The sequence below is a fragment of the Pelodiscus sinensis genome, chromosome 1 (assembly GCF_049634645.1).
Source record: "Pelodiscus sinensis isolate JC-2024 chromosome 1, ASM4963464v1, whole genome shotgun sequence".
Classification (NCBI taxonomy): Eukaryota; Metazoa; Chordata; order Testudines; family Trionychidae; genus Pelodiscus; species Pelodiscus sinensis.
Window position 1 is genome coordinate 41,048,394 of NC_134711.1, and position 25,314 is coordinate 41,073,707.

At 44.9% G+C, this 25,314-nt stretch overlaps 1 protein-coding gene across 2 annotated transcripts in view; it reads left to right on the forward strand.

The window, feature by feature from the left end:
• The window catches only part of SLC13A1 (solute carrier family 13 member 1), a 101,901-nt gene extending 87,772 nt beyond the window's left edge, over window positions 1–14,129 (forward strand). For both annotated transcript variants that reach the window (XM_006122583.3, XM_075928698.1), the window contains 5 exons: window positions 2,134–2,237; window positions 4,758–4,867; window positions 9,564–9,725; window positions 10,618–10,755; window positions 10,908–14,129. In XM_006122583.3, the coding sequence (XP_006122645.2) occupies window positions 2,134–2,237; window positions 4,758–4,867; window positions 9,564–9,725; window positions 10,618–10,755; window positions 10,908–11,051 (658 nt within the window). In that variant the 3' untranslated portion in view covers window positions 11,052–14,129. The remainder of the gene's footprint in view (window positions 1–2,133; window positions 2,238–4,757; window positions 4,868–9,563; window positions 9,726–10,617; window positions 10,756–10,907) is intronic.
• Window positions 14,130–25,314: the final 11,185 nt, after the last annotated feature.

Consider the following 25,314-nt stretch of genomic DNA (forward strand, 5'->3'; position numbering starts at 1 on the left):
TGATAGTCTGAAAAAAATGAACCAATCTTCTTTAGGGGAGCAGACAACAGAATAAAAATATCTTGAAAGCACACTCCTAGCCTTTTATGGACCATTCCTTAGGAAGCTGGTATTGTTTCTTTCATGAGACCTTGTGGAACAAAATTAGTTTTAGAACAGCTATGGGGTATGTAGTCCCCTAACTAAAGGGACCTCTGTTTTATTCTGAAAAGACCCTGTGTGCTACAATCCAGACTACAATTCCCATGAGCCCTTGGGAAAAACAAGAAGAAAGGACTCTTGTGTGGGAGAGGACTTCTCTCTCCATGTGCATGGAGAAGAGAGGCCTAGCAGTTTGGGACTCTGCCTTGGAGTTTGGAACCAAAGGGGGAGCCAGGCTGCTGCCGAGGACATTGATCCAGTGCAGGGGCTGTTGGAGTGCAGCTACAGACTGGGACTAGATGCCTGTTGGAACTAGCAGGCTGCTTCTGATAGGCACAGCATGAGGCAGTAAGTTTCTGAGCCTTGTTGAAAAAGTGCTGCCTGGGACAGAGCTGCTGTCTAGCCTGGACCGAATCTCCACTACAGCTACAACATCAGCGTGCCGATACCAGCAAGTGTCTGGGACTGTGAGTCCAGGGGTGTGCACACTCTGGGGTGGGGTCACTGTTATACAAATGTTAGCTATATAAGCTTCAATTATTGTTATGTGTTTTGTTATTGCTATTTATTGCTAAATCTGTTAATCCCTGTTAAGATAAGTAAAGATTGTTTATTTTAAAGTATTCTATTAGATGTATATGATTTGTAGTTGTTCTGGAATTAGATCCAGATTTATGTTGGAATGAGTACGTTCCTGGAGGCTCTCAAGGCACACCAGTGAGGGTATGTCTACACTACCACCCTAGTTCGAACTAGGGTGGTAGTGTAGTCATACCCTGAGTGTGTACAAGGCCAGCCAGGTGGAGGCACCTCCATTTTACGTTTATTACAAGCAAGGGACTGCAGCAAAGGGGTGGATAGGGCTTTCCCCAACTAAACACCATCACCGCTGGGGTACTCAGGATCTCTTTTGGGTTAAAACTTCAGGCACCCAAGCACACCTATGAGTGTGACCTGCTCCCCAGTAACCCGGGGAGGAAAAGGGGGGTTACAGGTAGTTTCAGTGCAATCTTCATATTGAAAAGTCTGAGTTTCACTTAGCACTGTTAATAAATCTAGGATACTCTAAGTTGCCCTGTTGGATTACATGTTATGAAGTGTAACAAACAGTGATGGTTTATTCCAGGAAATAGCTCGCAGGATATAAAACCTAAGGGCCAAATTATGCCTAGAACATATTAAACCAGGATAGGACCAAAATACATGGAAATGTGGCATGATGCGGGAAAGAAAAATATTCCGTAGCAATCCCAAAATAAGGAGATCCCAGAGGCCCTTTGAAAAAAATATTAAAAACACATTGGCTTGGATCCTTCTTGCTCAAGCAAAATTCTCATTCTACTCAATGGGAGTTATGGCCGTGTAAGAAATGCACAATTGGACACAATGTACTGGATCCTTGCCTATGACTGAGAAGCACACAGCATACATTGGGTGAGCATTTGTGTATTAAGGTGGCATAAAGCTCATCTTTTCGTTCCTCTGACCCTGGGCCTGCTCTGTGCTGCGCTGATCCCCAGGAGTACAAGCACAGAATAAGGGTTACTCTCCTTTTTACCATTTGCAAACAGTTCCAAGGATCTGATAATGCACCAAGAGATCAGTACAGCGTAGGGGCACTCCAGACTCTGTGGTTATACCTCTGACAGTGGCAGCAGGGAGAGGTTGTCCTAAAAGGCTCCATGTCATCTCTCGATCATGAGAGGACTCCTGTTGGACAGGAATGGTCTTCATGGGACTAGTTATGTTAGCTCTGTTGCTAGATTCTACCATCTATATTACCCCCTAGAATCTGGCCTTTGTGTGTGAGGAAGTGGGAATATTTATCATATAACTGCAGATTTACAAACTCTATAGAATTAGATAAATTATTGGAAAGTCACAGGCAGACCAGAACTTTCATATTTATAATATGCTTATTCTGTAATTTGTCTGGAGCAGTATATATACTTTATTCTTTGTTTACTTAATATACATTTAATCTCTCTTTAGATACCCAGGTTTTGCTACAGATTCAACAGCTGCCTTGATAATTGGTCTCCTCTTCTTCATTATTCCAGCAAAATCTTTGTCTAGGACTTCAAATGGAGAAAACAGTTGGGTATATTTTCATTGGAGCTTTGCTAGAGCAGGGATTGTAGTTGACCCTTTGTGAATATAATTCAGTGTTTGGGCTAGGAACGCTACCAGGTATTTAAGCCTAATCAGGACAGTGTATTTTGTTAAAATGAAAAGAAAAGTGGATGGTGGTTGTTAGCAAAACCTGATAGAAATAGAAAAATGGTCATGAGAATCAACTGAAATAGATTTTGTTCCCATTTAAACATCACTCCTGCAGTGCTAGAAACTGGAACCCAAGAGCACTGAGTTGTATTCTGATTCTCAGGAACTAAAATTGACCAAGGAAGAGAAAGTGATATTCAGTTTCATTTCAGTGTTCAAACCAAGTGAAGACCAAAATAGAATAAATTTAAAATAGCTGGATAAGTGATGAGAAGTACATTCGATTACTAAAATTCTTTGGGCCAGATTTTGTTCAGTTTCACTAGTGTAAATCCAGATTAACTTCATGTAACATGGAATGTTACTTTGGATACTATTTTTGCTATGGTGCATAGACCAGCTACATGTATTCGTAAAAATGATTCACTCAAATGTGCATATGTGAGCCTGTTTCTCATTTATACTAAGGTAGCATTATATAGCTCTGGCAGTGGAAAGAAGTTTTTAAAAGTGCATAAATGAAAAGGGGCCTTGAAATTTACATTTGCTTTAACACTGGTAGAATTATGTAAAGTGTCTGTAGTATAAATGAGAATCAGATTTGTATATGTATATTTTTCCTAGGTAACAAGTGTGGGATTTGGGGGATGGGGGTTGTTGTTGTTTTTTGTTTATGTTTTGTTACTTTTCTCACTAGGGCTATGTCTACACTGCACATCGATTTCAAAATAAGCTATTCCGAAATAGTTATTCCGAAATAGCTTATTTCAAAATAGCATGTCTACACTACAGGGAAGCCTCAATTATTTCAAGGCAGGCTTCCCAAATATAGATGCAGATTTAGATCCCCGGGAGGCAGTGGTGTCAGTCTATTTCAAAATAGCCTCAGTGGAGCATCTACACACACCTTATTCTGAAATAGCTATTTCAGAATAGGCGTTATTCTTTGTAGAATGAGGTTTACAGAAGTTGGAATAAGCTGTCCGTTATTTTGAAATGATTTTGAAATAAAGGAATGGCTGTGTAGACGCTCACATAATTATTTCAGAATAACAGCCATTATTCCAAAATAACTTTGATGTGTAGACATACCCTAGGAGGCTAATTCTGCCACCTTTACACTTGGGGTATGTCTACACTACCACCCTAGTTCGAAATAGGGTGGTAATGTAGGCAACCGGAGTTGCAAATGAAGCCCGGGATTTGAATTTTCCGGGCTTCATTTGCATTTTGCCGGGCGCCGCCATTTTTAAATGTCCGCTAGTGCGGACTCCGTGCCGCGTGTAGCCACGCGGCACGGACTAGGTAGTTCAGACTAGGCTTCCTATTCCGAACTACCGTTACTCCTCGTGGAACTAGGAAGCCTAGTCCGAACTACCTAGTCCATGCCGTGTGTAGCCGCGCGGCACGGAGTCCGCACTAGCGGACATTTAAAAATGGCAGTGCCCGGCAATATGCAAATGAAGCCCGGGAAATTCAAATCCCAGGCTTCATTTGCAACTCCGGTTGCCTACATTACCACCCTAGTTCGAACTAGGGTGGTAGTGTAGACATACCCTTGAGTAGTACCTTAGCAGGAAATTAATTCCTTGCCTTAAATGGTAATGCTTTCAGAGTAAGAACACAGACTCAGTGTCAGGGCAACAAAAGTTCACTGTAAGTAGGCACATGATCCAAAGACCATTGACTTCAGTGGAAACCTTCTATTGACTTCCGTGACCTTTGGATAAGACACTAGAGTTTGCTTATAGACTAACTGAAGTGTAGGAGCATAAGCTTTCGTGGGCAAAGACCCACTTCGTCAGATGCATGTCTTTGCCCACGAAAGCTTATGCTCCTACACTTCAGTTAGTTTATAAGGTGCCACAGGACTCCTCGTCGCTTTTGCAGATTCAGACTAACACGGCTACCCCTCTGATACTAGAGTTTGCTTGATTAACAAATAGTAATGATTTTATTTTTGTCCCATTCTTTTGTTTTAGAAATGAGTTTGCTTAGAATATGACCAGAACTTGAATTGTGTGTGTTCTCAGATCTCCTAATGAAATCAGTGGATTTCTTATATCAACAAGGAATATACGATCAGACTCTGTGTGTCTCCGTGAAGCCCAGACCTTGCAATCTGTTTAAATAGAGTAACCATCTTGATGCATTAATCCCACCAAGAGCTATCTTTCATAAGGGGGCAGTTTTTCAGCCAGTGCGAAGTATCATGACTCCACTGAGATCAGTGGCGTAATGATAATTCACAACTAGGACAGGTCTGCTTCAGAAAGTTCAAATGGTCAGAAGAAAAGCCTTCCTAATTTGTTGATAAAAATTTGCCTTTAAATATTGTATTTCTGGAAAGAAGTTTTACTGAGATTTTTTTTAAACTTTTTTTTCACCTCTAGCTGTTTTTGATTACACTCCACTGATTACTTGGAAGGAATTTCAGTCATGCATGCCCTGGGAGATAACGATGCTTGTTGGTGGAGGTTTTGCACTGGCAGAGGGCTGTGAGGTAATGCAGTTTCTACAAGATTCTGAACAATGAACATGGCATGCACCAAGAAAAACAAACAAATGGCACGGCCAAGGTTATTCTGTCATTTTATCAGTGTATCATGGTAACAATTAAGACTAAAACATGGAAATGCAGGCAAGATTCAAGAATATTCAGAGAGGATGCTTAAAAAACAGAGTCAAGCCTCCATTAACAGACTCTATGAATGATATGCCTGAAGCTAGCAGCATCTAAGTCTTTGTGAACAGAAATTTGACACTTACTTGCTGAAGTTCACTGTATGCAAATGATCACAGTTAATCCAAACCATTTTTTATGAACTGGAGAAAAAATATAAATATTTCAGCCAACAAAGGCATTTCAAAAACCTTTTAATCCTGTTGGATATTTGTATCACTTGTTAGTACTACTGTCAAAGCTTTTAAGGATCCAAACAGGGATTTAGAATTCCATTGCATTAGAAATAGTATATAAACAAATAACCTGACTCCACAATGCAGGATGGAATTTTAATCTCCCACCTCTAGGCTGGGCAAGGAAGTGTGTTTGAAGCAAACTCAGTAGCTATGCGCATATTAGGGTATTTACCTAAGATGAGGAAGCCCCAAGTTCAAGCTCTACTCCACTGGTTAGTTAATTAGTAATACAGGCAGTCCCTGGGTTACGTACAAGATAGGGACTGTAGGTTTGTACTTAAGTTGAATTTGTACTTAAGTCGAAACTGGTGTCCAGATTCAGCCGCTACTGAAACTGACCAGCGGCTGACTACAGGAAGCCCAAGGCAGAGTTTCTCTGCCCCGGACTTCCTGGAATCAGCCGCTGATCAGTTTCAACAGCAGCACCCCAGCTGCTCTACCCCAGGTGTTCCCAAGTCAGCTGCTGCTGAAACTGATCAGCGGCTGATTCCAGGAAGCCCGGGGCAGATTTCCCCCCCCCCCCACCAGCAGACCAGGGAGACGCGGAGCAGCTTTTCTCGCCCCGGAGGATGCAGGCGGCGGGACCGCGGCGCGTCTGGGCGCTCCCACCGCCCGCATCCTCCGGGGCGAGAAAAGCTCCGTTTGTAAGTACGGATCCGACATAAGTCGGATCCACGTAACTTGGGGACTGCCTGTACACAGTAGAAAAGAAAAAACTGAAAAAACAACAAATGGTCCCGCAGCACCTTAGGGTATGTCTACACTACCCCGCTAGTTCGAACTAGCGGGGTAATGTATGCATACCGCACTTGCTAATGAAGCCCGGGATTTGAATTTCCCGGGCTTCATTAGCATAAGCGGGGAGCCGCCATTTTTAAATCCCCGCTGCTTCGAACCCCGTGTAGCGCGGCTACACGGGGCTCGAACTAGGTAGTTCGGACTAGGGTCCTATTCCGAACTACCGGTACTCCTCGTGAAACGAGGTGTACCGGTAGTTCGGAATAGGCACCCTAGTCCGAACTACCTAGTTCGAGCCCCGTGTAGCCGCGCTACACGGGGTTCGAAGCAGCGGGGATTTAAAAATGGCGGCTCCCCGCTTATGCTAATGAAGCCCGGGAAATTCAAATCCCGGGCTTCATTAGCAAGTGCGGTATGCATACATTACCCTCCTAGTTCGAACTAGGAGGGTAGTGTAGACATACCCTTAGAAACTAACAAAACATGTAGGATAGTGTCATGGGTTTTCGTGGGCACAACCCATTTCTTCTGAAGATGAAGAAGTGGGTAGTGCCCATCAAAGCTCATGACACTATCTACATTTTTTGTTAGTCTCTAAGGTGCTGCAGGACCATTTGTTGTTTTTTCAGTTTTGTCAGTTAGGGTATGTCTACACTACAAAGTTAATTTGAACTAACAGCCGTTAGTTCGAATTAACTTTAATAGGGGCTACACATACAAACCACTAGTTCGAATTTAAATCGAACTAGCGAAGCGCTTAATTCGAACTAAGTAAACCTCATTCTACGAGGAGTAACACCTAGTTCGAATTAAGTAGTTAGAATTAAGGGCTGTGTAGCCACTTAATTCGAACTAACTGGAGGCTAGCCCTTCCCAGCTTGCCCTGGTGGGCACTCTGGGCCAAACCAGGGAAACTCTTCTGCCCCCCTTCCCGGCCCCGGAGCCCTTAAAGGAGCACGGTCTGGCTACAGTGCTTGTGCCAGTTGCAAGCCTGCCAGCACCCAGCCAGCAGACCCTGTACCTGGCACAGCATGAGCCAGCTACCCGCTGCCACCCAGCCCTCCGCCTCTTCCCAGAACCAGGCTGGCGGCTCCCAGGAGCCTGCCCGGGGCCGCAAGAGGCAGGCGCCCACCTGGTCTAGTGCAGAGATAGTGGACCCCATCGAAGTTTGGGAGGAGGCCTCCAATGTCCACAATCTCCTCACTAGGCACAGGAAGCGGCCATCTAGGGCAGGATAGCTGCCAGCTTGGCCACCAAAGGCCACATGAGAACCCAGGAGCAGGTTTGCATGTTGGTCCAGTGAGAGCCCCGACCCTGAGCCCTGAGCTTAGAACATAAGAATGGCCGTACTGGGTCAGACCAAAGGTCCGTCTAGCCCAGTAGCCTGTCTGCCGACAGCGGCCAACACCACTTACCCCAGAGGGGATGGACCAAAGGCAATGACCAAGTGATTTGTCTCGAGCCATCCATCTCCAGCCTTCCACAAACAGAGGCCAGGGACACCATTCCTACCTCCTGGCTAATAGCAGTCCATGGACCCAACCACCATGAATTTATCTAACTTCTCTTTAAACTCTGGTATAGTTCTAGCCTTCACAGCCTCCTGCAGCAAGGAGTTCCACAGGTTGACTATGTGCTGTGTGAAGAAGAACTTTCGCTTATTAGTTTTAAGCCTGCTACCCATTAATTTCATTTGGCGTCCTCTAGACCTTATATTATGGGAACTAATGAAGAACTTTTCTTTATTCACCCTCTCCACACCGCTCGTGATTTTATAGACCTCTATCATATCCCCCCTCAGTCTCCTCTTTTCTAAGCTGAAAAGTCCCAGTCTCTTTAGCCTCTCTTCATATGGGACCTTTTCCAAACCCCTAATCATTTTAGTTGCCCTTTTCTGAACCCTTTCCAAGGCCAAAATATCTTTTTTGAGGTGAGGAGACCACATCTGTACACAATACTGAAGATATGGCGTACCATAGTTTTATGCTTCCCCTCCTCCTTCTTCCCCTGGCTTCCCCCTTCCAGCTCCCTCCTCCCAGGTTTCTCCTTCCCCTCTTCCACTCTCTCTCTTCCCCTCTCCCACCTCCTTTTTCCAGTCTCCACAGAGGTTAATATCCCCCCCCCAAGTTTTGTTAAATAAAGAGAGTTTCTACTTTTGAACACACGTGTCCTTTATTTTTTACATCAGGAAGGGGGGCTATGGAGGGGTAATTGGAAGGAGGTGAGGGAGGAATGGGGCACCATCCCCCGATGGGGAGGATTGGGGTGGCTCTGCGGGCTCTTCAGAGTGGAAGCTCTCCTGCAGGGCCTCCTGGATCCTGACAGCCTCCCGATTGACCCTCCCCGGATGGCAGCCTGCAGCAAGTGCAGCCGGGCTGATAGCCGAGTGCTGTGATGGGCACTCCAAGACAGGACTGCTTTGCTGTCCCTCATCGAGTTAGACAAGCAAGTGGGGAACCCTGAGAACTGTCTGTCCAGGGTGGGAGTCGGGTCCCTTTAAGCACAGCCCTCGGCTAGCCTGAGGCAGCAGCTCCACACTCTAAGTCCTAACCTGATGCCCTGCCGGCACTGGTCCCGGCCAGCCTTAACCTTGTTTCAGGGTCCACTCAATGTGGACATGCTAGTTCGAATTAGCAAAACACTAATTCAAATTAGTTTTTAGGCCTAGATGCACTAATTCGAATTAGCTTATTTCAAATGAACTAATTTGAATTAAGTTAGTTCAAATTAGTGTTGTAGTGTAGACATACCCTGATAAACTAACATGGCTACCCCTCTGAGACAGTACAACAGCTTCCTTGAGAGACTGGTGAAGAATCCCACCCTAGAATAGCTCAGTGACAAAGGTAGTCTTTTTATAGTATAAGCTAGAGCTGAATTTAAATCTCTTCTCAACATTACATGGAGAGAACTGAATCTGGATTTCCTAGGCCTGATCTATACTAAAGGGGAAGATCAACTTAAGATACACAACTCCAGCTATATTAATTACGTAGCTGGAGTCAACGTGACTTAAATCGCTGTCCACAGAGTACGAGGTCAATAGCAGCAAACGCTACTGTCGGCTTCCCTTATTCCGGAAGTTCAACCACAGCAGCGTCAATCTTTCACATAGTGTAAACATGGCCCTACAGTGTGAGTGAGTGCTGCAATCACTGGGCTAACAGTTAGGAGAGCTCTGACTCCAACTCAAAAAAATGTAAATGCTTCTCAGCTGAAATTATCTAATAAACTCAACACAAATTCACCAATAGATTGGGGTTGCTCAAAACTCTATTTTTTAGTGAATAAACTATTTGTCAAAAATTTCTCCCAGCATTAGTCTGCAAGGTTGAGCTCCCATATAGCAAGTCTACACAGCAGAGCTAAAGCTGAAATAAGTTGCACAAGTGTGTATCTAAAGTCGAAATAGCTTATTTCAGCTTTTGGCATCGTCCACACAGCAGAAGTCAGAGTTAAAGTACTTTGCTAATTCTGTGCTGATTAATGTTTTCATTCCATAATTGTGACATAATAATATAATCCTATTCCTTATTCAGGTTTCAAAACTATCAGCTTGGATAGGAAGCAAATTAACCCCTCTGGGATCATTGCCGATGTGGTTGATTATCCTAATATCATCTCTGATGGTCACCTCAGTAACCGAAGTAGCCAGCAATCCAGCTACTATCACTATATTTTTGCCTATACTAGCACCTTTGGTGAGTACCCGATCTAGGTCTGTTTTAACCTTCATGTTCATTGCTCTAGCCAAGAACTATACACTGTATACTTGGAATGGTGTCTACAAACTCCACACTGAGCATAAAGTCTGGAACTCACAGCTCCAACAGAGAAAATAAAGCCTACTATAAAGGGGAGAGAAGGGCAGAAGGGGAAACAGAAAGATCTGGGTTAGCAAAAAGGTGGCAGTTCTGTGCCAGGTTGCCTTCAAGAAAAAGTAAGAAGCCTGCAAGCCCTAAAATTAAAGGACTAATAGACCTAATGGAGATGAGGGTCCAGGAACCAATTTGACTGAGAAACGAAGGTGGGTCAGGTAGGAGAAACTGAGACAGACCACCCTAAGAGGCAGTGACAATCACATTCAATAAAGTCTCAATGCCTGGGTACCGTCAGTCTAAAAATGGAGCTGATCAAAGATAATAGTAAAAAAAATTGTTGCAGGATCAGCAACAGATAAGCATATAAGATAACTTATAAACAGATAAGTTGTTCTTTCAGAAGGTTGAAGCAAAATGCAGGACAATGTAGCACTTTAAAGACTAACAAGATGGTTTATTAGATGATGAGCTTTCGTGGGCCAGACCCACTTCCTCAGATCAAAAAGATTTTTTGATCTGAGGAAGTGGGTCTGGCCCACGAAAGCTCATCATCTAATAAACCATCTTGTTAGTCTTTAAAGTGCTACATTGTCCTGCATTTTGCTTCAACTACCCCAGACTAACACGGCTACATTTCTATCACTTTTCAGAAGGTTGTTCCTTTGCATTTGAAGTTATTCATTCATGCACTTGTATTATTGTGGCAAGGAAATATTTGTAGGTATATGTCCCTGGAAACCTATTATTTATCTTTATCTTTACCATCTTGCAGGCTGAAGCTATTCATGTGAATCCACTTTATGTTTTGATACCTGCTACATTGTGTACTTCATTTGCATTCCTGCTTCCTGTAGCAAATCCACCCAATGCCATTGTATTTTCATACGGTCATCTGAGCGTTATTGACATGGTGAGTTAACAAAAAATCCATAACATCCAGTATTCCTCTCTGCTAATCAGGCTAATGCTGATGTCTGATTTTGCAATTTTTTAAATTTTCTTCAAAATTGCTTAGTTGTTATGTTTTCTGATATAAACTTTTGATTTTTATTATTACCCTAGGTGAAAGCTGGCTTGGGTGTTAATATCATCGGAGTTGCTGTAGTTATGCTTGCTGTCACAACATGGGCAGTGCCCCTGTTTGATCTCCAAACATATCCAAGATGGGCACCAGATCTTTCCATTGTGAACAACACCGGGCTGTAAAAATGAACTGGCAGGGTCTTGGTGGATTTTTACTATTATTTGGAGAGTTAGTAGAAATGCAAAATGCACCACAATAATGAGCATGATCCAGGTTATGGTAAATTCCATATTTTTCAATCCCAGGGATCAATAATCTGATTATCCTAATCAGGAATAATGTTATCCAAATATGGACTTTGCAAACACCATCAAGCTTGAATGTGTTTCTTATCCAGATTGTCTTATTCAGACTTTACTTGTACATGCTGTTAGTACCGTCCGTGAATGTGCACATTCATTATGAATGACAATTTGACCCTGTTCTTAGGGTCATACAATAACAGGTGTCTATTTGAACATTTTCCATGTAGGAACATTTATTGCTGGTCTGTAGAACACACTATTATTGTTGTTTTTTTCAAGTCATAACCTATTTGACATTGATGATTACACCTGAAAGGTCATAGTGGGGGGTTGTTTAAACAATCCATTCATAGATCTGTCCATGAATCTGATCTTGTTGGAAAAGTACAACCCGTGGGAAGGTGCTTGAGTATTTATATAACCCCTTTTCTGTCAACATTACTCTGAACACCATCCTACCTCTATATGCAGAGATGATAATTCAGAGCCCAGTTCCAGAAGGCAATTAACTGTTTAAATCTGTCCTTATCTAGCATTGCATTGAAGCATTTGCTTAAAGTTAAGGACATTATAGAGCTGTCCTGGATAGAAATTCTTGCCTGAATTGGAAGCTTTAAGAGTGAGCAATAAATTATCAGAATAATTCTCTGCTCTGTACCTGTCAAAACAATAGATGCATTCTTTAGATCGGAGGTGGGGAACCTAAGGCCCGGGGGCTGGATCCAGCCCCCAAGTCTCAGGGATCCCCTCCCCCCAAGCATTGAGGAACCTGCACTGGCACTCCAGCCCCCACTCCCACCCCACGATGCTGAAGAACACAATTCCTACTAGTCTGGGCCTTCCTAGGCTCTGGTATGTGAGGGGAATGTAGGGAATGTCTTTCTCCGTCTCAGTCAGGGGCCACATCAGTTAGGATTTGGGATTTTTCCTCTTCTTACTTGTGTGCAGCCCCCAATTGATTTTATTGTGGGCCAGCAGCCCCGACCCAAAAAATGTTCCCCACCCCTGCTTTAGATTAATGCACAGTGTACAGTCCTAGAGAGTTAAAATTCAACCCTCTTTAACAAATTGTAACCTCCTTTAATGACAGGTAAAATGTTAAGCTTCCAAACAGGATTAAAGTCAGAAACACTAAAAAAGCCAATATAGTTGAAGAGAAATTTTGCAGTTAAAAGCTGTTCAGAGATCATTCATATTGTTATAATGTGTTTTACAGATTAAGAGCTATAACAGTCTCCTTTTAATGTGTTATTGTAGCTAAAGAGTTGTGTGTACCATCATCCCAAATGGTAGACAGATTTAAGTTCACATACTTTAGATCAGGAGTCGGGGCTCTCTTACAAACCTCTTAAATTGTAGTGGGATGAGACAATAGAAGTGTTTCCCCTGGGGAACCTCACAAAAAGAACGTTGGTATATCTTCAGGCATCCCAGGGAGAAAAATTTTGCAAAGATATTTTCTTGGCAAGTTTGGAGAAAGGGGGCATATTGTTTTCTGCGATGAAAGATATGAAGTAAGCAAACTTCTTATGCCCTTGCATTTACTACACACAATGAATGTAATGTCCTTAAGCCTCAGAGGGGTAGCCGTGTTAGTCTGTAACTTTAAAAGAAGGAAGCCTGTGGCACCTTAGAGAATATACATATCTTGGATTCTGTTATTTCCACTCCAACTCATCTGATGAAGTGGGTCTTACCCACTGAAGCTCATGATAGTCTCTAAGGTGCCTTGGACTACTTGTTGTTTTGTAATGTCTTTAGCTGTCCACAGCTTGCAATCCTAAGGATATCTATTGTCTTACTTCTGGGGCAGCTAAATATTGGCCAAACAAGGCAATTTGCTTGTTGTCTAAGACTCACTCCCACTGTCTTGTAATGTTGATACAGAAGCACTGATTGAAATTGTCATCTTGTGTATGGCATTGTTGTCTACTCAGTTTGCGGGTCCTGGCCAAATCAGAATGTCACATCAGAATGGAGCTCCTTGCATTCTAGGTTGCCCGTATTCTCCCCTTCATTATTAAAGAAATTGCTGCATAGATTACATTTTGCCAGCCTCTTTAACAGTTAATAGGACTGTTTCATTATAAAACTGAGGTGTAGTTTGTACAGCAGAACTGTCAGTTAGCTTTACTGCTGTTTTATTTAGAGCCTTTTAATGATCCCATTGACAGCATAAAAAAAGTATACAAGTAAACAGGAGACAGGTTTAAGCATTTCAAGACAGGATGCACTCTTAAAAGTTATTTTTACCAGTGGATTTAATTTGAAGTGAATAGTTTGCAGGGGGCAAAGAGGAGTGAATTGTACAGAAAATATAAGTTGCTGTGATTTGCTCCATCTATTTTATACACTGGATGTACCCAGAGTTTCTTGGGTCCTTCAAGGCAGGGGGTTGGGGATGTGGGGTGCAGGAGGTAGAGCAGGGGCTTGAGCATGTGGTAAGTGCAGGGTAGGGGATTGGAGGTGTGGGGGTGCAGGCATCAGAGCAAGTTGCGGGTGTGTATGGGACATGAAGGGTGCAGGAGCTGGCAGGTGCTAGCTGGCTGCTGTGGGGACCATGCTTGTCAGGCAATGACTCTCTATCTATATATATAAAAATAAAAAAGCATGTCACAGAGGACATTTCCCAATGCCTCCTGACGTGTTCCTCCTACCTTACCGTGTTGTGACTTCTGCTTCAAAGGGCCTTCAGAGAGTCCATCATGTCCTTTATGATTAGGCTTGAAAAGATGAGATTTTTACTTGCAACTGTCAGTAAATGTCAATTTCATTTTATATTCAAACTAAGGGAAAATATTTCTATCAATGATGATTGAAATTTACAGATAGCAAAGTAACAAAAATGCTGCTTGAGAACTTATTAGAGTTTGATTTAAAGATCTTTACCTTGTATAGTTTGACATGATGTCAACAATTTGTGTTTTAATGCTTATAAAGCTTTAACTTTTTGAATTTCTATGTCTACTGTCATTCATTGTCTGACATTCCCCGCTCCCCAACTCCTCATATTTTCTGATCTCAGATATTTTCCTCTAGGTACAAAAATTTAAACATTTAAAAAATTAAAAGCAATTGAAAATTTTAATTGATAAAAATGTAAATCTATATTTATTTGATGCATTTTTACCTGTCAAAAATATAAAAGAGCAGTCGAATTCTGCCAAACTTATTTAAGATAAGTGCTTTCTTTACATGCTCACTAACCATGAGGAAATACCATATTTTCAGTGATATGGAAGAGATATTAGGTGCATTAAAAATATAGTCCTTATTTAAACATATAAAACCCCTGATCATTTTAGTTGCCCTCCCCTCTCCCTGCCTCTCTCTTCCCCTCTCCCACCTCTTTTTCCCAGTCTCTCCCAGTTTTGTTCAATAAAGAGAGATTCTATTTTTGAACACTCGTTTTCTTTATTTTGTACATCAGGAAGGGGGGCTAGGGAAGGGTAAGTGGAAGGAGGTGAGGGAGGAATGGGGTACGAGCCCCCGATGGGGAGGACTGGGCTGGCTCTGCGGGCTTCTCGGGGTGGAAGTTCTCCTGCAGCCCGCCGATTGCCCCCTCCCCCCAGATGGCAGCCTGTGGCAAGTGCAGCCGGGCTGATGGCTGAGTGCTGTGATGTTCCGTGTGTGGGCACTCAGGGCACTCCAAGCCAGGACTGCTTTGCAAGCGGGGAACCCTGAGAACTGTCTGTCCGGGGTGGGGATCGGGTCCCTTTAAGCACAGCCCTCGGCTAGCCTGAGACAGCAGCTCCACGCTCTAAGTCCTCATCTGATGCCCTGCCGGCACTGCTTCCGGCCATCCTTAACCTCTGTTCAGGGTCCACTCTGTGTGGACATGCTAGTTCGAATTAGCAATACGCTAATTCGAACTAGTTTTTAAGTCGAGATGCGCTAGTTCGAATTAGCTTAGTTCAAATTAACTAATTCGAATTAAGTTAGTTCGAATTAGCGCTGTAGTGTAGACATACCCCTAGAAACTAGTGTAGAAAATCTTGTCTGTAGATGTCATTAATTAAAATAGTCTGCTATGAGCTTCATATAAACATGATACAACAAGGAGTCCTGTGGCATCTTAAGGATTAACAGATTTATTTGGGCATGAGCTTTTGTGGGTAAAAACCACTTCGTCGCATGCATCTCCTTGTTTTTGCAGATACAGACTAATACAACTTATAAACCTGATTGTTAGTTGTCAGATAAAATGACTAATGCTTAAATGCATGAAAATTCAAAAATGTTTTACACTAAAACCAAAACCTCAGAAATAACAGCAAAGCAGTCTTTACTAACATCTGGAAAACAAACTATAGTTTGCAAGTTTATAACTGATAATGTTAACAACATAGCATTAGTTCTAAAGAGTTTAGAACAGAGGGAAAATAGAAGAGTAAAATGTTAGGCTCTACAGGTTGGATTGATTCTTCTCAGACAGGTTGCATGGAGCATTATGCCAACTGCCAAACGAAAATGTGCTCGTTATTTGTCACAAGTGCATTAGTTATATGGCTTTATCTGGAGAATGTATATGCTGTGACAAATGGTAGATTTTTTTTAACGATTGGCCAATATGATGAATATATTAACTATTTTTAATAGTTCAGGTAGCTTCAGGCATAAATCAACATAAATTGAATGTGTTTCCCTTATGTCTAAAGTACATAACTATAATCTATTAGTTTAGACTATATTAGTAAATAAGTAACATGATATGTACTATGAAATGTACTATTTATTAGTGGCCCTAGTCCTACACCAGAGTCATTCAGTAGGAAATTTGCCTTTTGCTTCAATAAAAGTAGGATCAGGCCTTTGATTTGCGATTTTTATTAATGTTCTGTATTTAGTTTATCCTTCTCTCACTGTATTTCTTGGAGGCATGTGTTCAAAACATCAGAAAATGCAAATCAAATACTTCAAGGGGCTTCAATTCATCTTGACTTTACATCCACCTACAACATACCCTGAGTTGCAGCTAAGGAGTATAAAACAATGGTTCAGAATGGGGAGAGGGTGCAAAACTGCCTTTTACATTCCCTCAGTTTTTGATCCCATTGTCAACTACAACAGTCTGAAGGCTGCTGCAACTTATGCTCAATTGACAATGGCCCCCAGATACCCAGTTGGTGATTGCTGGTGTTCATGGTCACTCACCACACCCCTGTTTCCCTGGATATCTTCTTGCGCTAGTAGCGACGGGTAAGGAGTGTAGCAATGACTATAGCAGCTCTAGGCCATGCAAGAATTCCCTTTTGTAGACCCTGGGTGACCCTAATCCTCTCCCATTCAGTCTGGTACATGCATCTCTCCATCACCGCTCAGACATCCACTCCCCGCATCCACATGTATTCTTGCACCCCCATGCATGTGCCCCTCTGCTTCCATTCAGATACCTACTCTGTCCATCACCCTGTTGCCCTGCTCCCTCTCTTCATGTGTCTCTGTGACCCCACTTAGCAACTCCTCTGTTCCTCAGTGTCCATGCATCCCTTCCGACCATGTGGCCCTTAACCACCCTCTCCACCCTGTGGCCCTGCACCCCTACTTCCAGTCAGGTCCTGCCCCGCTCTGTCCTCCACTATTAGCACTTATGAGCCCCTGCCTGACCCCCAGCATCCCCAAACTGTCTGTCTCCACCTAGCGCCTGTCTCCTAACCTGGCTAGACAGGCACAGTAAAGAAGTCTCTGATGGAGCTTGCTTTTCCCTAGCTGGCTGCTGTGTTCTAGCACCATGGCGCCGTCTGGTGGGCAAAATTAAAAAATGCGATAATATTCCAGCAGAAACTTTTTTTCCTGCACAAAAAAAATTAAAAATATGCTTGGCTCCTTAATTATGTATGTGCACAATAGTGCAGAATTTGCCCAAGCATAACATAAATCTGTGTGAAGAGCAGGCCTCTGTGCTCCCGAGCCACTGCCCACTGCTGTCATGGACAATCTTTCCAGAGAGATGTTGCTTGAGGTCCCTGGATCAAGTCCACAATGTGTCAGGTACATGGAAGTCAGTTCACCTGGTCTCACAGGAGCCGCTCTATCTGGTCCCAATTCTGAATGGCTTTAGAGAGGTTGTCAATATAAGTAACTTAACATGCATAGCCATCTACAGTCAATCCACTAGTGAATCCAAGATTTCTAAGCTAATGAAATCCTATTATAAGAATACACATTTTAGATAAGACCAAAAAAGACTAGAGTAAAGTACTTAGGTTGATCACTTAGGACAAGTGATCTCTTAGGAAAGGTGGATTTTAACACAGGTTTCAATGTGGTTTGTCACCTTGAAGAACTCGTTTTCTCCAGTACACAAAGTATTAATGAGATTCATGGAGTTTTTAACATGGAATATTATAGATTGTGCTATGTGATACCCATCTCCACAAGTCATAACTGCAGCTGAAAAGTGAGACATGGGAGAAGTATACACAATATAAGTATTCTTGACACATTTAACTGAGTCACCGCTACTTAGCACTGAATGGAATAAGTGCCCAAATGTATTGCAATACTTCGACATATGTAAAACTGTATGAAAAAAGTTCTTGCTCCCCTAAATAAGCTGTTTGAATAACTGTCTTTTAGCATCCATAGCATCTTGCAAGAAGCTACTTTTACCACCATGCACTTAAAGCATATAAAAAGATTTTATAAGCTAAAGCTGGCAGTTTGCAGCTTTGTTGCCCTCTAAAAGTGGCAGTGATCCAGACACAAGATTGAGACATTTTTTGTTGACATCCTTGATTGACTTGAGAAGATTGGTTTGCATAGTATTAGAAAAACCATATGCTTGTCTCTTTCCTTTTTCAGGTGTCATTTGCTTTGTTCAGGTGCTATTATAATGCATCAAAGGAGAAAATGGATGGCATAGAAAATAACATAATTTGCCCTGATCATACCGCACAAGCAGATGGAGCTTTGTGCTTGTTGTGAACCATTCATCCATTCCAACCAGCTGTTAACCCTTTACAGTTTGCTTTATACAATCCCAGTGAAACAGTTATAGTTTGCAAAACACTAGCTTAGGATTCCTTCCAATGTTCCATGTGTGATCTATTAAAAACACTTTGATCCAGAAAGAGCCGGGCCTGAGGCCTTTTCTGTATAATACTCTTCATATCCAGTTTCTTTATAACCCAAAGCAGAGCAGTCAGGGGCACGACCCCTACAACTGCACTGGCCATCACTCACAAGCTTTGCTTGTCCCACCAGAGTAGTTTGCTGTGTTATGCTCCCTTCACCCAGTGCTGCATTGGAGGAGGAATAGAGTGCATGATTCTGACACAACTCTGTGGGGAGTTGCAGGAGGATGGGATTTCTCTTCCTTCATTAAAGCTCTGACTGGACATATGCAGGCACCCTGCAGCGTCTTCCCTTTAATGTGAAACTTCCATCTACTATCTAACTCCTCTCCCAACCCTGCATAGCACAGGAATTTGGAACTGATAAAGCACAAGAAAGCTCATAGTGAAACTAGGATCATCTAGTCAGTGTATTCTCTTGTATGTGAGAGTGAAAAATGCAAGCTGTTTCACCAGAATATGTGTTTCTGCTCTTGGATGTACATACAAACATGGAATACTAGAACTGGAAGGAAGCTTGAGAGGGCATCAAGTCCAGTCTTCTGCACTTACGGTAGCACCAAGCCCCATCTAGATTATCCCTGACAGGTGTTTGTCTAACTGCAGAGGCGTAGCGAGGGTGTTATGCGCCCGGGGGCAAAGGAAAAATTTGCGCCTCCCCCCCACCGCCATGTGGCACGGCCCCGAACCTGGTGCACAGCTGAGGAGAACTTGTACTGCATCTTCCTCCACCCCCTACAGTTTGGGACTGTGCTCCTGCATGCACTAACCCTCCAGTAGAGATGGAGGAGGGTCGGGGGTTTGGAGCAGGGTCGGGCTCGGAGCAGAGAGGCAGGAAGGAGACTCCAGCTGCAGGTAGCAGGCGGAGTAGGAGCACGAGAGCTGAAGGGATAATGGGGGGAGCAGAATGGGATTAAATTGGAGCTTCCCTAGCATGGTGCCCAGGGGCAACTGACCCCTCCAGCCCCCTCGCTACACCACTGCCCCCACTTCTGCAGATCTATCATCTTATGCATGTGCAAGATCTGTGAGAGCCGTCCCATGAATCTGCAGTTAGTGTCTGTGGTGCTTGCTTCTGGGTGGTGTCTCAGTGCTGCCACATTCACCTCCAAAGAGGGGCTTCCCAAAGCAGGCCCTTGCTGCTGACCCCCAAAGCATCCACAGGTCCAGTCTCCTTTCAACGGGCCCATTTCCCAGGGCTCATTGATCTTTGGTCTGGCTTCCATCCCATCTCCAATCTTTGCAACTGCCTAGAGGTGCTCACCTTCCGTCTTATACATTCCCACCTTATTCACCCCACAGGGACAGTCTCTGCCTCACTTGTCCAATGGACTATTCTACCAAGACTTAATACAAAGTTTCCATGTAAAAGGACTCAGTACAAAGCTAAAAACTTCAATGAGAGAATGATTAATACAGAGACAAGTCTACATCTGCTGCAGGGAGACACCTCTGCCTGCCTCCCTCCCTCTCCCCCCAGAGACTACAGTCCCATTCCAAAGCAGGGGAGGGGAAGAAAAGAGGCTGAGGCCCATCCAATGGGACTGAAGCAGTCATGAGCAAGCCATGCCCGGGAGCCATTCTCCTGTCCATTGCTGGTGCTGTGTTGCTTCAGGCATGCTGAAATGCACCTCTAGGGTGGGCTGGACAGTTGTTTAACACCTGCACAAGGCAGGGAGCAGAACTACTGTGCCCTCCTGGCTTAGGAAAAGAATAAACAGGAGGATTGGAAATTAACCTGGCCAGTCTCACGTCACCTAGGTAGGAACTGAGCCATCTACATTAGGCCCCAGCTGGAATATCATGTTCAGTTCTGGGCGCCACATTTCAGGAAACATGGAGAAACTGGAGAAAGTCCAGAGAAGATCAACACAAATGATGAACAATCTAGAGAACATGAGATAGGAGGCAAGGCTGAAGGAATTGGCCTTGTTTACCTTGGAAAAGAGAAGACCGAAAAGGGACATGAGAGCAGCTTTCAAGTATCTAAGGGTACGTCTACACTACAGCGCTAATTTGAACTAACTTAGTTCGAATTAGTTAATTCGAACTAAGCTAATTCGAACTAACGCATCTAGACTAAAAAACTAGTTCGAATTAGCGTTTTGCTAATTCGAACTAGCATGTCCACATTAAGTGGACCCTGAACTGGGGTTAAGGATGGCCGGAAGCAGTGCCAGCAGGGCATCAGATGAGGACTTAGAGCATGGAGCTGCTGTCTCAGGCTAGCCGAGGGCTGTGCTTAAAGGGACCCGACCCCCACCCCGGACACACAGTTCTCAGGGGTTCCCCACTTGCAAACCAGTCTTGGCTTGGAGTGCCCTGAATGCCCACACTGGGCACATCACAGCACTCGGCCATCAGACCGGCTGCACTTGCCGCAGGCTGCCATCCGGGGGGGGGGTCAATCGGGGGGCTGCAGGAGAGCTTCCACCCCGAGGAGCCCGCAGAGGGGGCTCGTACCCCATTCCTCCCTCACCTCCTTCCACTTATCCCTCCCTAGCCCTCCTTCCTGATGTACAAAATAAAGGACACATGTGTTCAAAAATAGAAACTCTTTTTATTTAACAGAACTCGAGGAGACTGGGAAAAGGAGCTGGGAGAGGGGAAGAGAGAGGGTGGGAGAGGGGAGGGGGAAAACTGGGAGGAGGGAGCTGGAAGGGGGAAGCCAGGGAAAGGAGGGGGTGGGGAAACTCAAGGATCAGGGGTGGGGGTCTCGCCGGGCCAACCGCCTCCCAGCATGGCGAGGGAGGGGGCCTCGGCGTCCCCGGGGGGATGGGGTGGAGGGTGCGGAGGTTGAGGTGGAGGGTGTGGACATTGAGGAAGAGGGTGTGGGGGTTGAGGAGGAAGAGGTGGGAGGGGGGGCAGGAGTGGGAGGAGGGACAGCAGTTGGGGGGGCAGTAGGTGCAGGACTGGCACGGGGCACCATGCTCTGCAGCAGGACCTGCAGGTTTGTGCTCAGCCCTCGGACCTCAGCCAGCTGCTCCTGGCGGAGCTGGAGGTCTGCCCGCATCCAGGCCTCCAGTGTGCGGTGCACAGCTCACAAGGACCGCAGGTGCTGGTCCCAATACTCCTGGTCCGTGCTGGCGGTCCGGAGCAGGCCGCGGGTGCAGGAGCATGTCCCGGGTGGGGTGGTGCACCCTGCATGAGCAGCTGGTGCAGCTGTAGGGAAAGAAGAGAAGTGGTCAGTTCTCCCTGGGGACGCAGAGGATGATGCCCAGCCCTCTCCCCCACCCCGCAACGTGAGGGTGACCATGTCCTGCACTGTCAGAGCCGCTGTGCTTGTACAGAGGCCATGGTCAGGATGTCTGGCTCTCCCCCGGACTGGGAGCTGCCCCAAGACCGCACCCATGTCCCTGTGCCATGTATAGTGTGGCCGGGGCAGCGGGGGGCGGGGGGCGGGGAGGGGGAGATGTCCCCTGCCTCCATGTAGAGGGGACATGTGAAGGGAAAGCACCCTGCTGGGTCCCGCCCCAGGGTTGGGAGCATGTCAGGTCTCTTCGCACAAGCATGTGCCTATTGGGCCATGGCCCCTGGGTGTCACACAGCTGGAGCCACCTGCCCAAGGGTGGCATGGCACGTGCTCGCACGTGCACAGGTGTCTGCGTGATCTGTGGAAGGCATGGCCCACGCGCGTGGTCTCTGGTCTCCCTCCTGCCCCCCCCCCCCCCGAACTACGTAATTAGAACTACTTACCCAGTACGGTCTCCCTGGACGCTGGGACATCCTGCAGTGGCCCCTCTGGTGTGCCCGGGTCAGGGCCCTCCGGTCCCGGCTCGCTGTCTCCCGGGCTGGCACGGACCGCCCCGCCCACCAAGAGTCTGCTGCGGCGCCGCCCCTGGTGGCCCTGACGTACGCCTGCTGCAGCTGCTTTATTTTCAGGCGCACCTGTTCCTGGGTGCGCCTGTGGCCCTTTCGGGCCATGGTGGCTGCTATGCGGCCGTAGACGGCCGCGTTCCTCCTCCTAGTGTGGAGATCATGGAGGTTGGGGGCCTGCCCCCAAACCTCAATGAGGTCCATGACCTCCGCACTAGTCCAGGAGGCCACGTGCCGTCTACGGCCCCTGGCTGGCCCCTGGGTGCTGGGCAGAGGACAGCTCGCTGCCACTGGCTGCCTGGCTCATCATGCAGCCACTGGGTCAGTGGCAGAGACTGCTGGCAGGGCTGGCTGTCTCAAGTGCCGTCTGGACACAGTCTACCCATTTAAGGGCCCGGGGCTGGGGGAGAGGAGAGGAGTTTTCCTGGTTGTGCCCAGAGAGGCCACCAGGGGGAACCTGGGAAGGGCTAGCCTCCCACTAGTTCAAATTGAGGGTCTACACAGTACGTTCGAACTAGGCTTAGTCCTCATGGAATGAGGTTTACCTAGTTCGAACTAAGTGCTCCGCTAGTTCGAATTAAATTCGAACTAACGGCGCGCTAGTGTAGCGCCTATCAAAGTTAATTCGAACTAACTTCCGTTAGTTCGAATTAACTTTGTAGTGTAGACATACCCTAAAAGAGTATCATAAGGAAGAGGAAGAAAAATTGTTCTCCTTGGCCTCTGAGATTAGGCTGAGAAGCAATGGGCTTAAATTGCAGCAAGGGAGGTTTAGGTTAGACATTAGGAAAAACTTGCTGCCTGTCAGGGTGGTTAAACACTGGAATAAATTGCCTAGTGAGATTGCGGAATCTCCATCACTGGAGATATTTAAGACAAGGTTAGACTGACACCTGTCAGGGATGAGCTAGGGCAACTCAACTTTGGAAGCCCCAGGGGCCACACTGATACTTACAGAACATGCTGAGGGCCTCAACTTAAGTGTGGTTGCATATGCAAGCAAATATATACAAATAGTTTCTCTCAAACTGACAGGCATGAATACAAAGATTAAGGCAAGCCTACTCAACACACAGACCCCATTTAAGTCAGCTCTGCTGATATTCATAGAATCATAGAATCATAGGACTGGAAGGGACCTTGAGAGGTCATCGAGTCCAGCCCCCCGCCCTCAAGGCAGGACCAAGCTCCATCTACACCATCCCTGACAGATGTCTATCTAACCTGTTCTTAAATATCTTCAGAGAGGGAGATTCCACCACCTCCCTTGGCAATTTATTCCAATATTTGACCACCCTGACAGTTAGGAATTTTTTCCTAATGTCCAATCTAAACCTCCCCTGCTGCACTTTAAGCCCATTACTCCTTGTCCTGTCCTCAGAAACCAAGAGGAACAAATTTTTTCCTTCCTCCTTGTGACACCCTTTTAGATATTTGAAAACTGCTATCATGTCCCCCCTTAATCTTCTTTTTTCCAAACTAAACAAGCCCAGTTCATGAAGCCTGGCTTCATAGGTCATGTTCTCTAGACCTTTAATCATTCTTGTCGCTCTTCTCTGTACCCTTTCCAATTTCTCCACATCTTTCTTGAAATGTGGTGCCCAGAACTGGACACAGTACTCCAGTTGAGGCCTAACTAGTGCAGAGTAGAGCGGCAGAATGACTTCACGAGTTTTGCTTACAACACACCTGTTGATACAACCTAGAATCATATTTGCTTTTTTTGCAACAGCATCACACTGTTGACTCATATTCAACTTGTGGTCCACTATGACCCCTAAATCCCTTTCCGCCATGCTCCTTCCTCGACAGTCGCTTCCCATCTTGTGTGTATGGAACTAATTGTTCCTTCCTAAGTGGAGCACTTTGCATTTTTCTTTATTAAACCTCATCCTGTTTACCTCTGACCATTTCTCTAACTTGCTAAGGTCATTTTGAATTATGTCCCTATCCTCCAAAGAAGTTGCAACCCCACCCAGTTTGGTATCATCTGCAAACTTAATAAGTGTACTCTCTATCCCAATATCTACATCATTGATGAAGATATTGAACAGTACAGGTCCCAAAGCAGACCCTTGAGGAACTCCACTTGTTATCCCTTTCCAGCAGGATTTAGAACCATTAACAATAACTCTCTGACTACGGTTATCCAGCCAATTATGCACCCACCTTATCGTGGCCCTATCTAAGTTATATTTGCCTAGTTTATCAATAAGAATATCATGCGAGACCGTATCAAATGCCTTACTAAAATCTAGGTATATGACATCCACCGCTTCTCCCTTATCCACAAGGCTCGTTATCCTATCAAAGAAAGCTATCAGATTAGTTTGGCATGACTTGTTCTTCACAAACCCATGCTGGCTATTCCCTATCACTTTATTACCTTCCAAGTGTTTGCATATGATTTCCTTAATTACCTGCTCCATTATCTTCCCTGGGACAGACGTTAAACTGACCGGTCTGTAGTTTCCTGGGTTGTTCTTATTCCCCTTTTTATAGATGGGCACAATATTTGCCCTTTTCCAGTCTTCTGGAATCTTCCCTGTCTGCCATGAGTTTTCAAAGATCATAGCTAAAGGCTCAGATACCTCCTCTATCAGCTCCTTGAGTATCCTGGGATGTATTTTATCTGGACCTGGTAACTTACTGACATCTAACTTTCCTAAGTGATTTTTAACTTGTTCTTTGTGTATCCTATCTTCTAAACTTACCCTCTCTCTGCTTGTATTCACTACGTTAGGCACACCTCCAGACTTCTCGGTGAAGACCGAAACAAAGAAGTCATTGAGCATCTCCGCCATTTCCAAGTTTCCTGTTACTGCTTCTCCCTCCTCACTGAGCAGTGGGCCTACCCTGTCCTTGGTCTTCCTCTTGCTTCTAATGTATTTATAAAAGGTCTTCTTGTTTCCCTTTATGCCTGTAGCTAGTTTGATTTCATTTTGTGCCTTTGCCTTTCTAATCTTGCCCCTGCATTCCCGTGTTGCTTGCCTATATTCATCCTTCGTTATTTGTCCTAGTTTCCATTTTTTATATGACTCCTTTTTTATTTTGAGATCATGCAAGATCTCCTTGTTAAGCCAAGCTGGTCTTTTGCCATATTTTCTGTCTTTCCTACACAGCGGAATTGTTTGCTTTTGGGCCCTTAACAACGTCCCTTTGAAATACTTCCAACTCTCCTCAGTTGTTTTTCCCTTCAATCTTGCTTCCCATGGGACCTTACCTACAAGTTCTCTGAGCTTATCAAA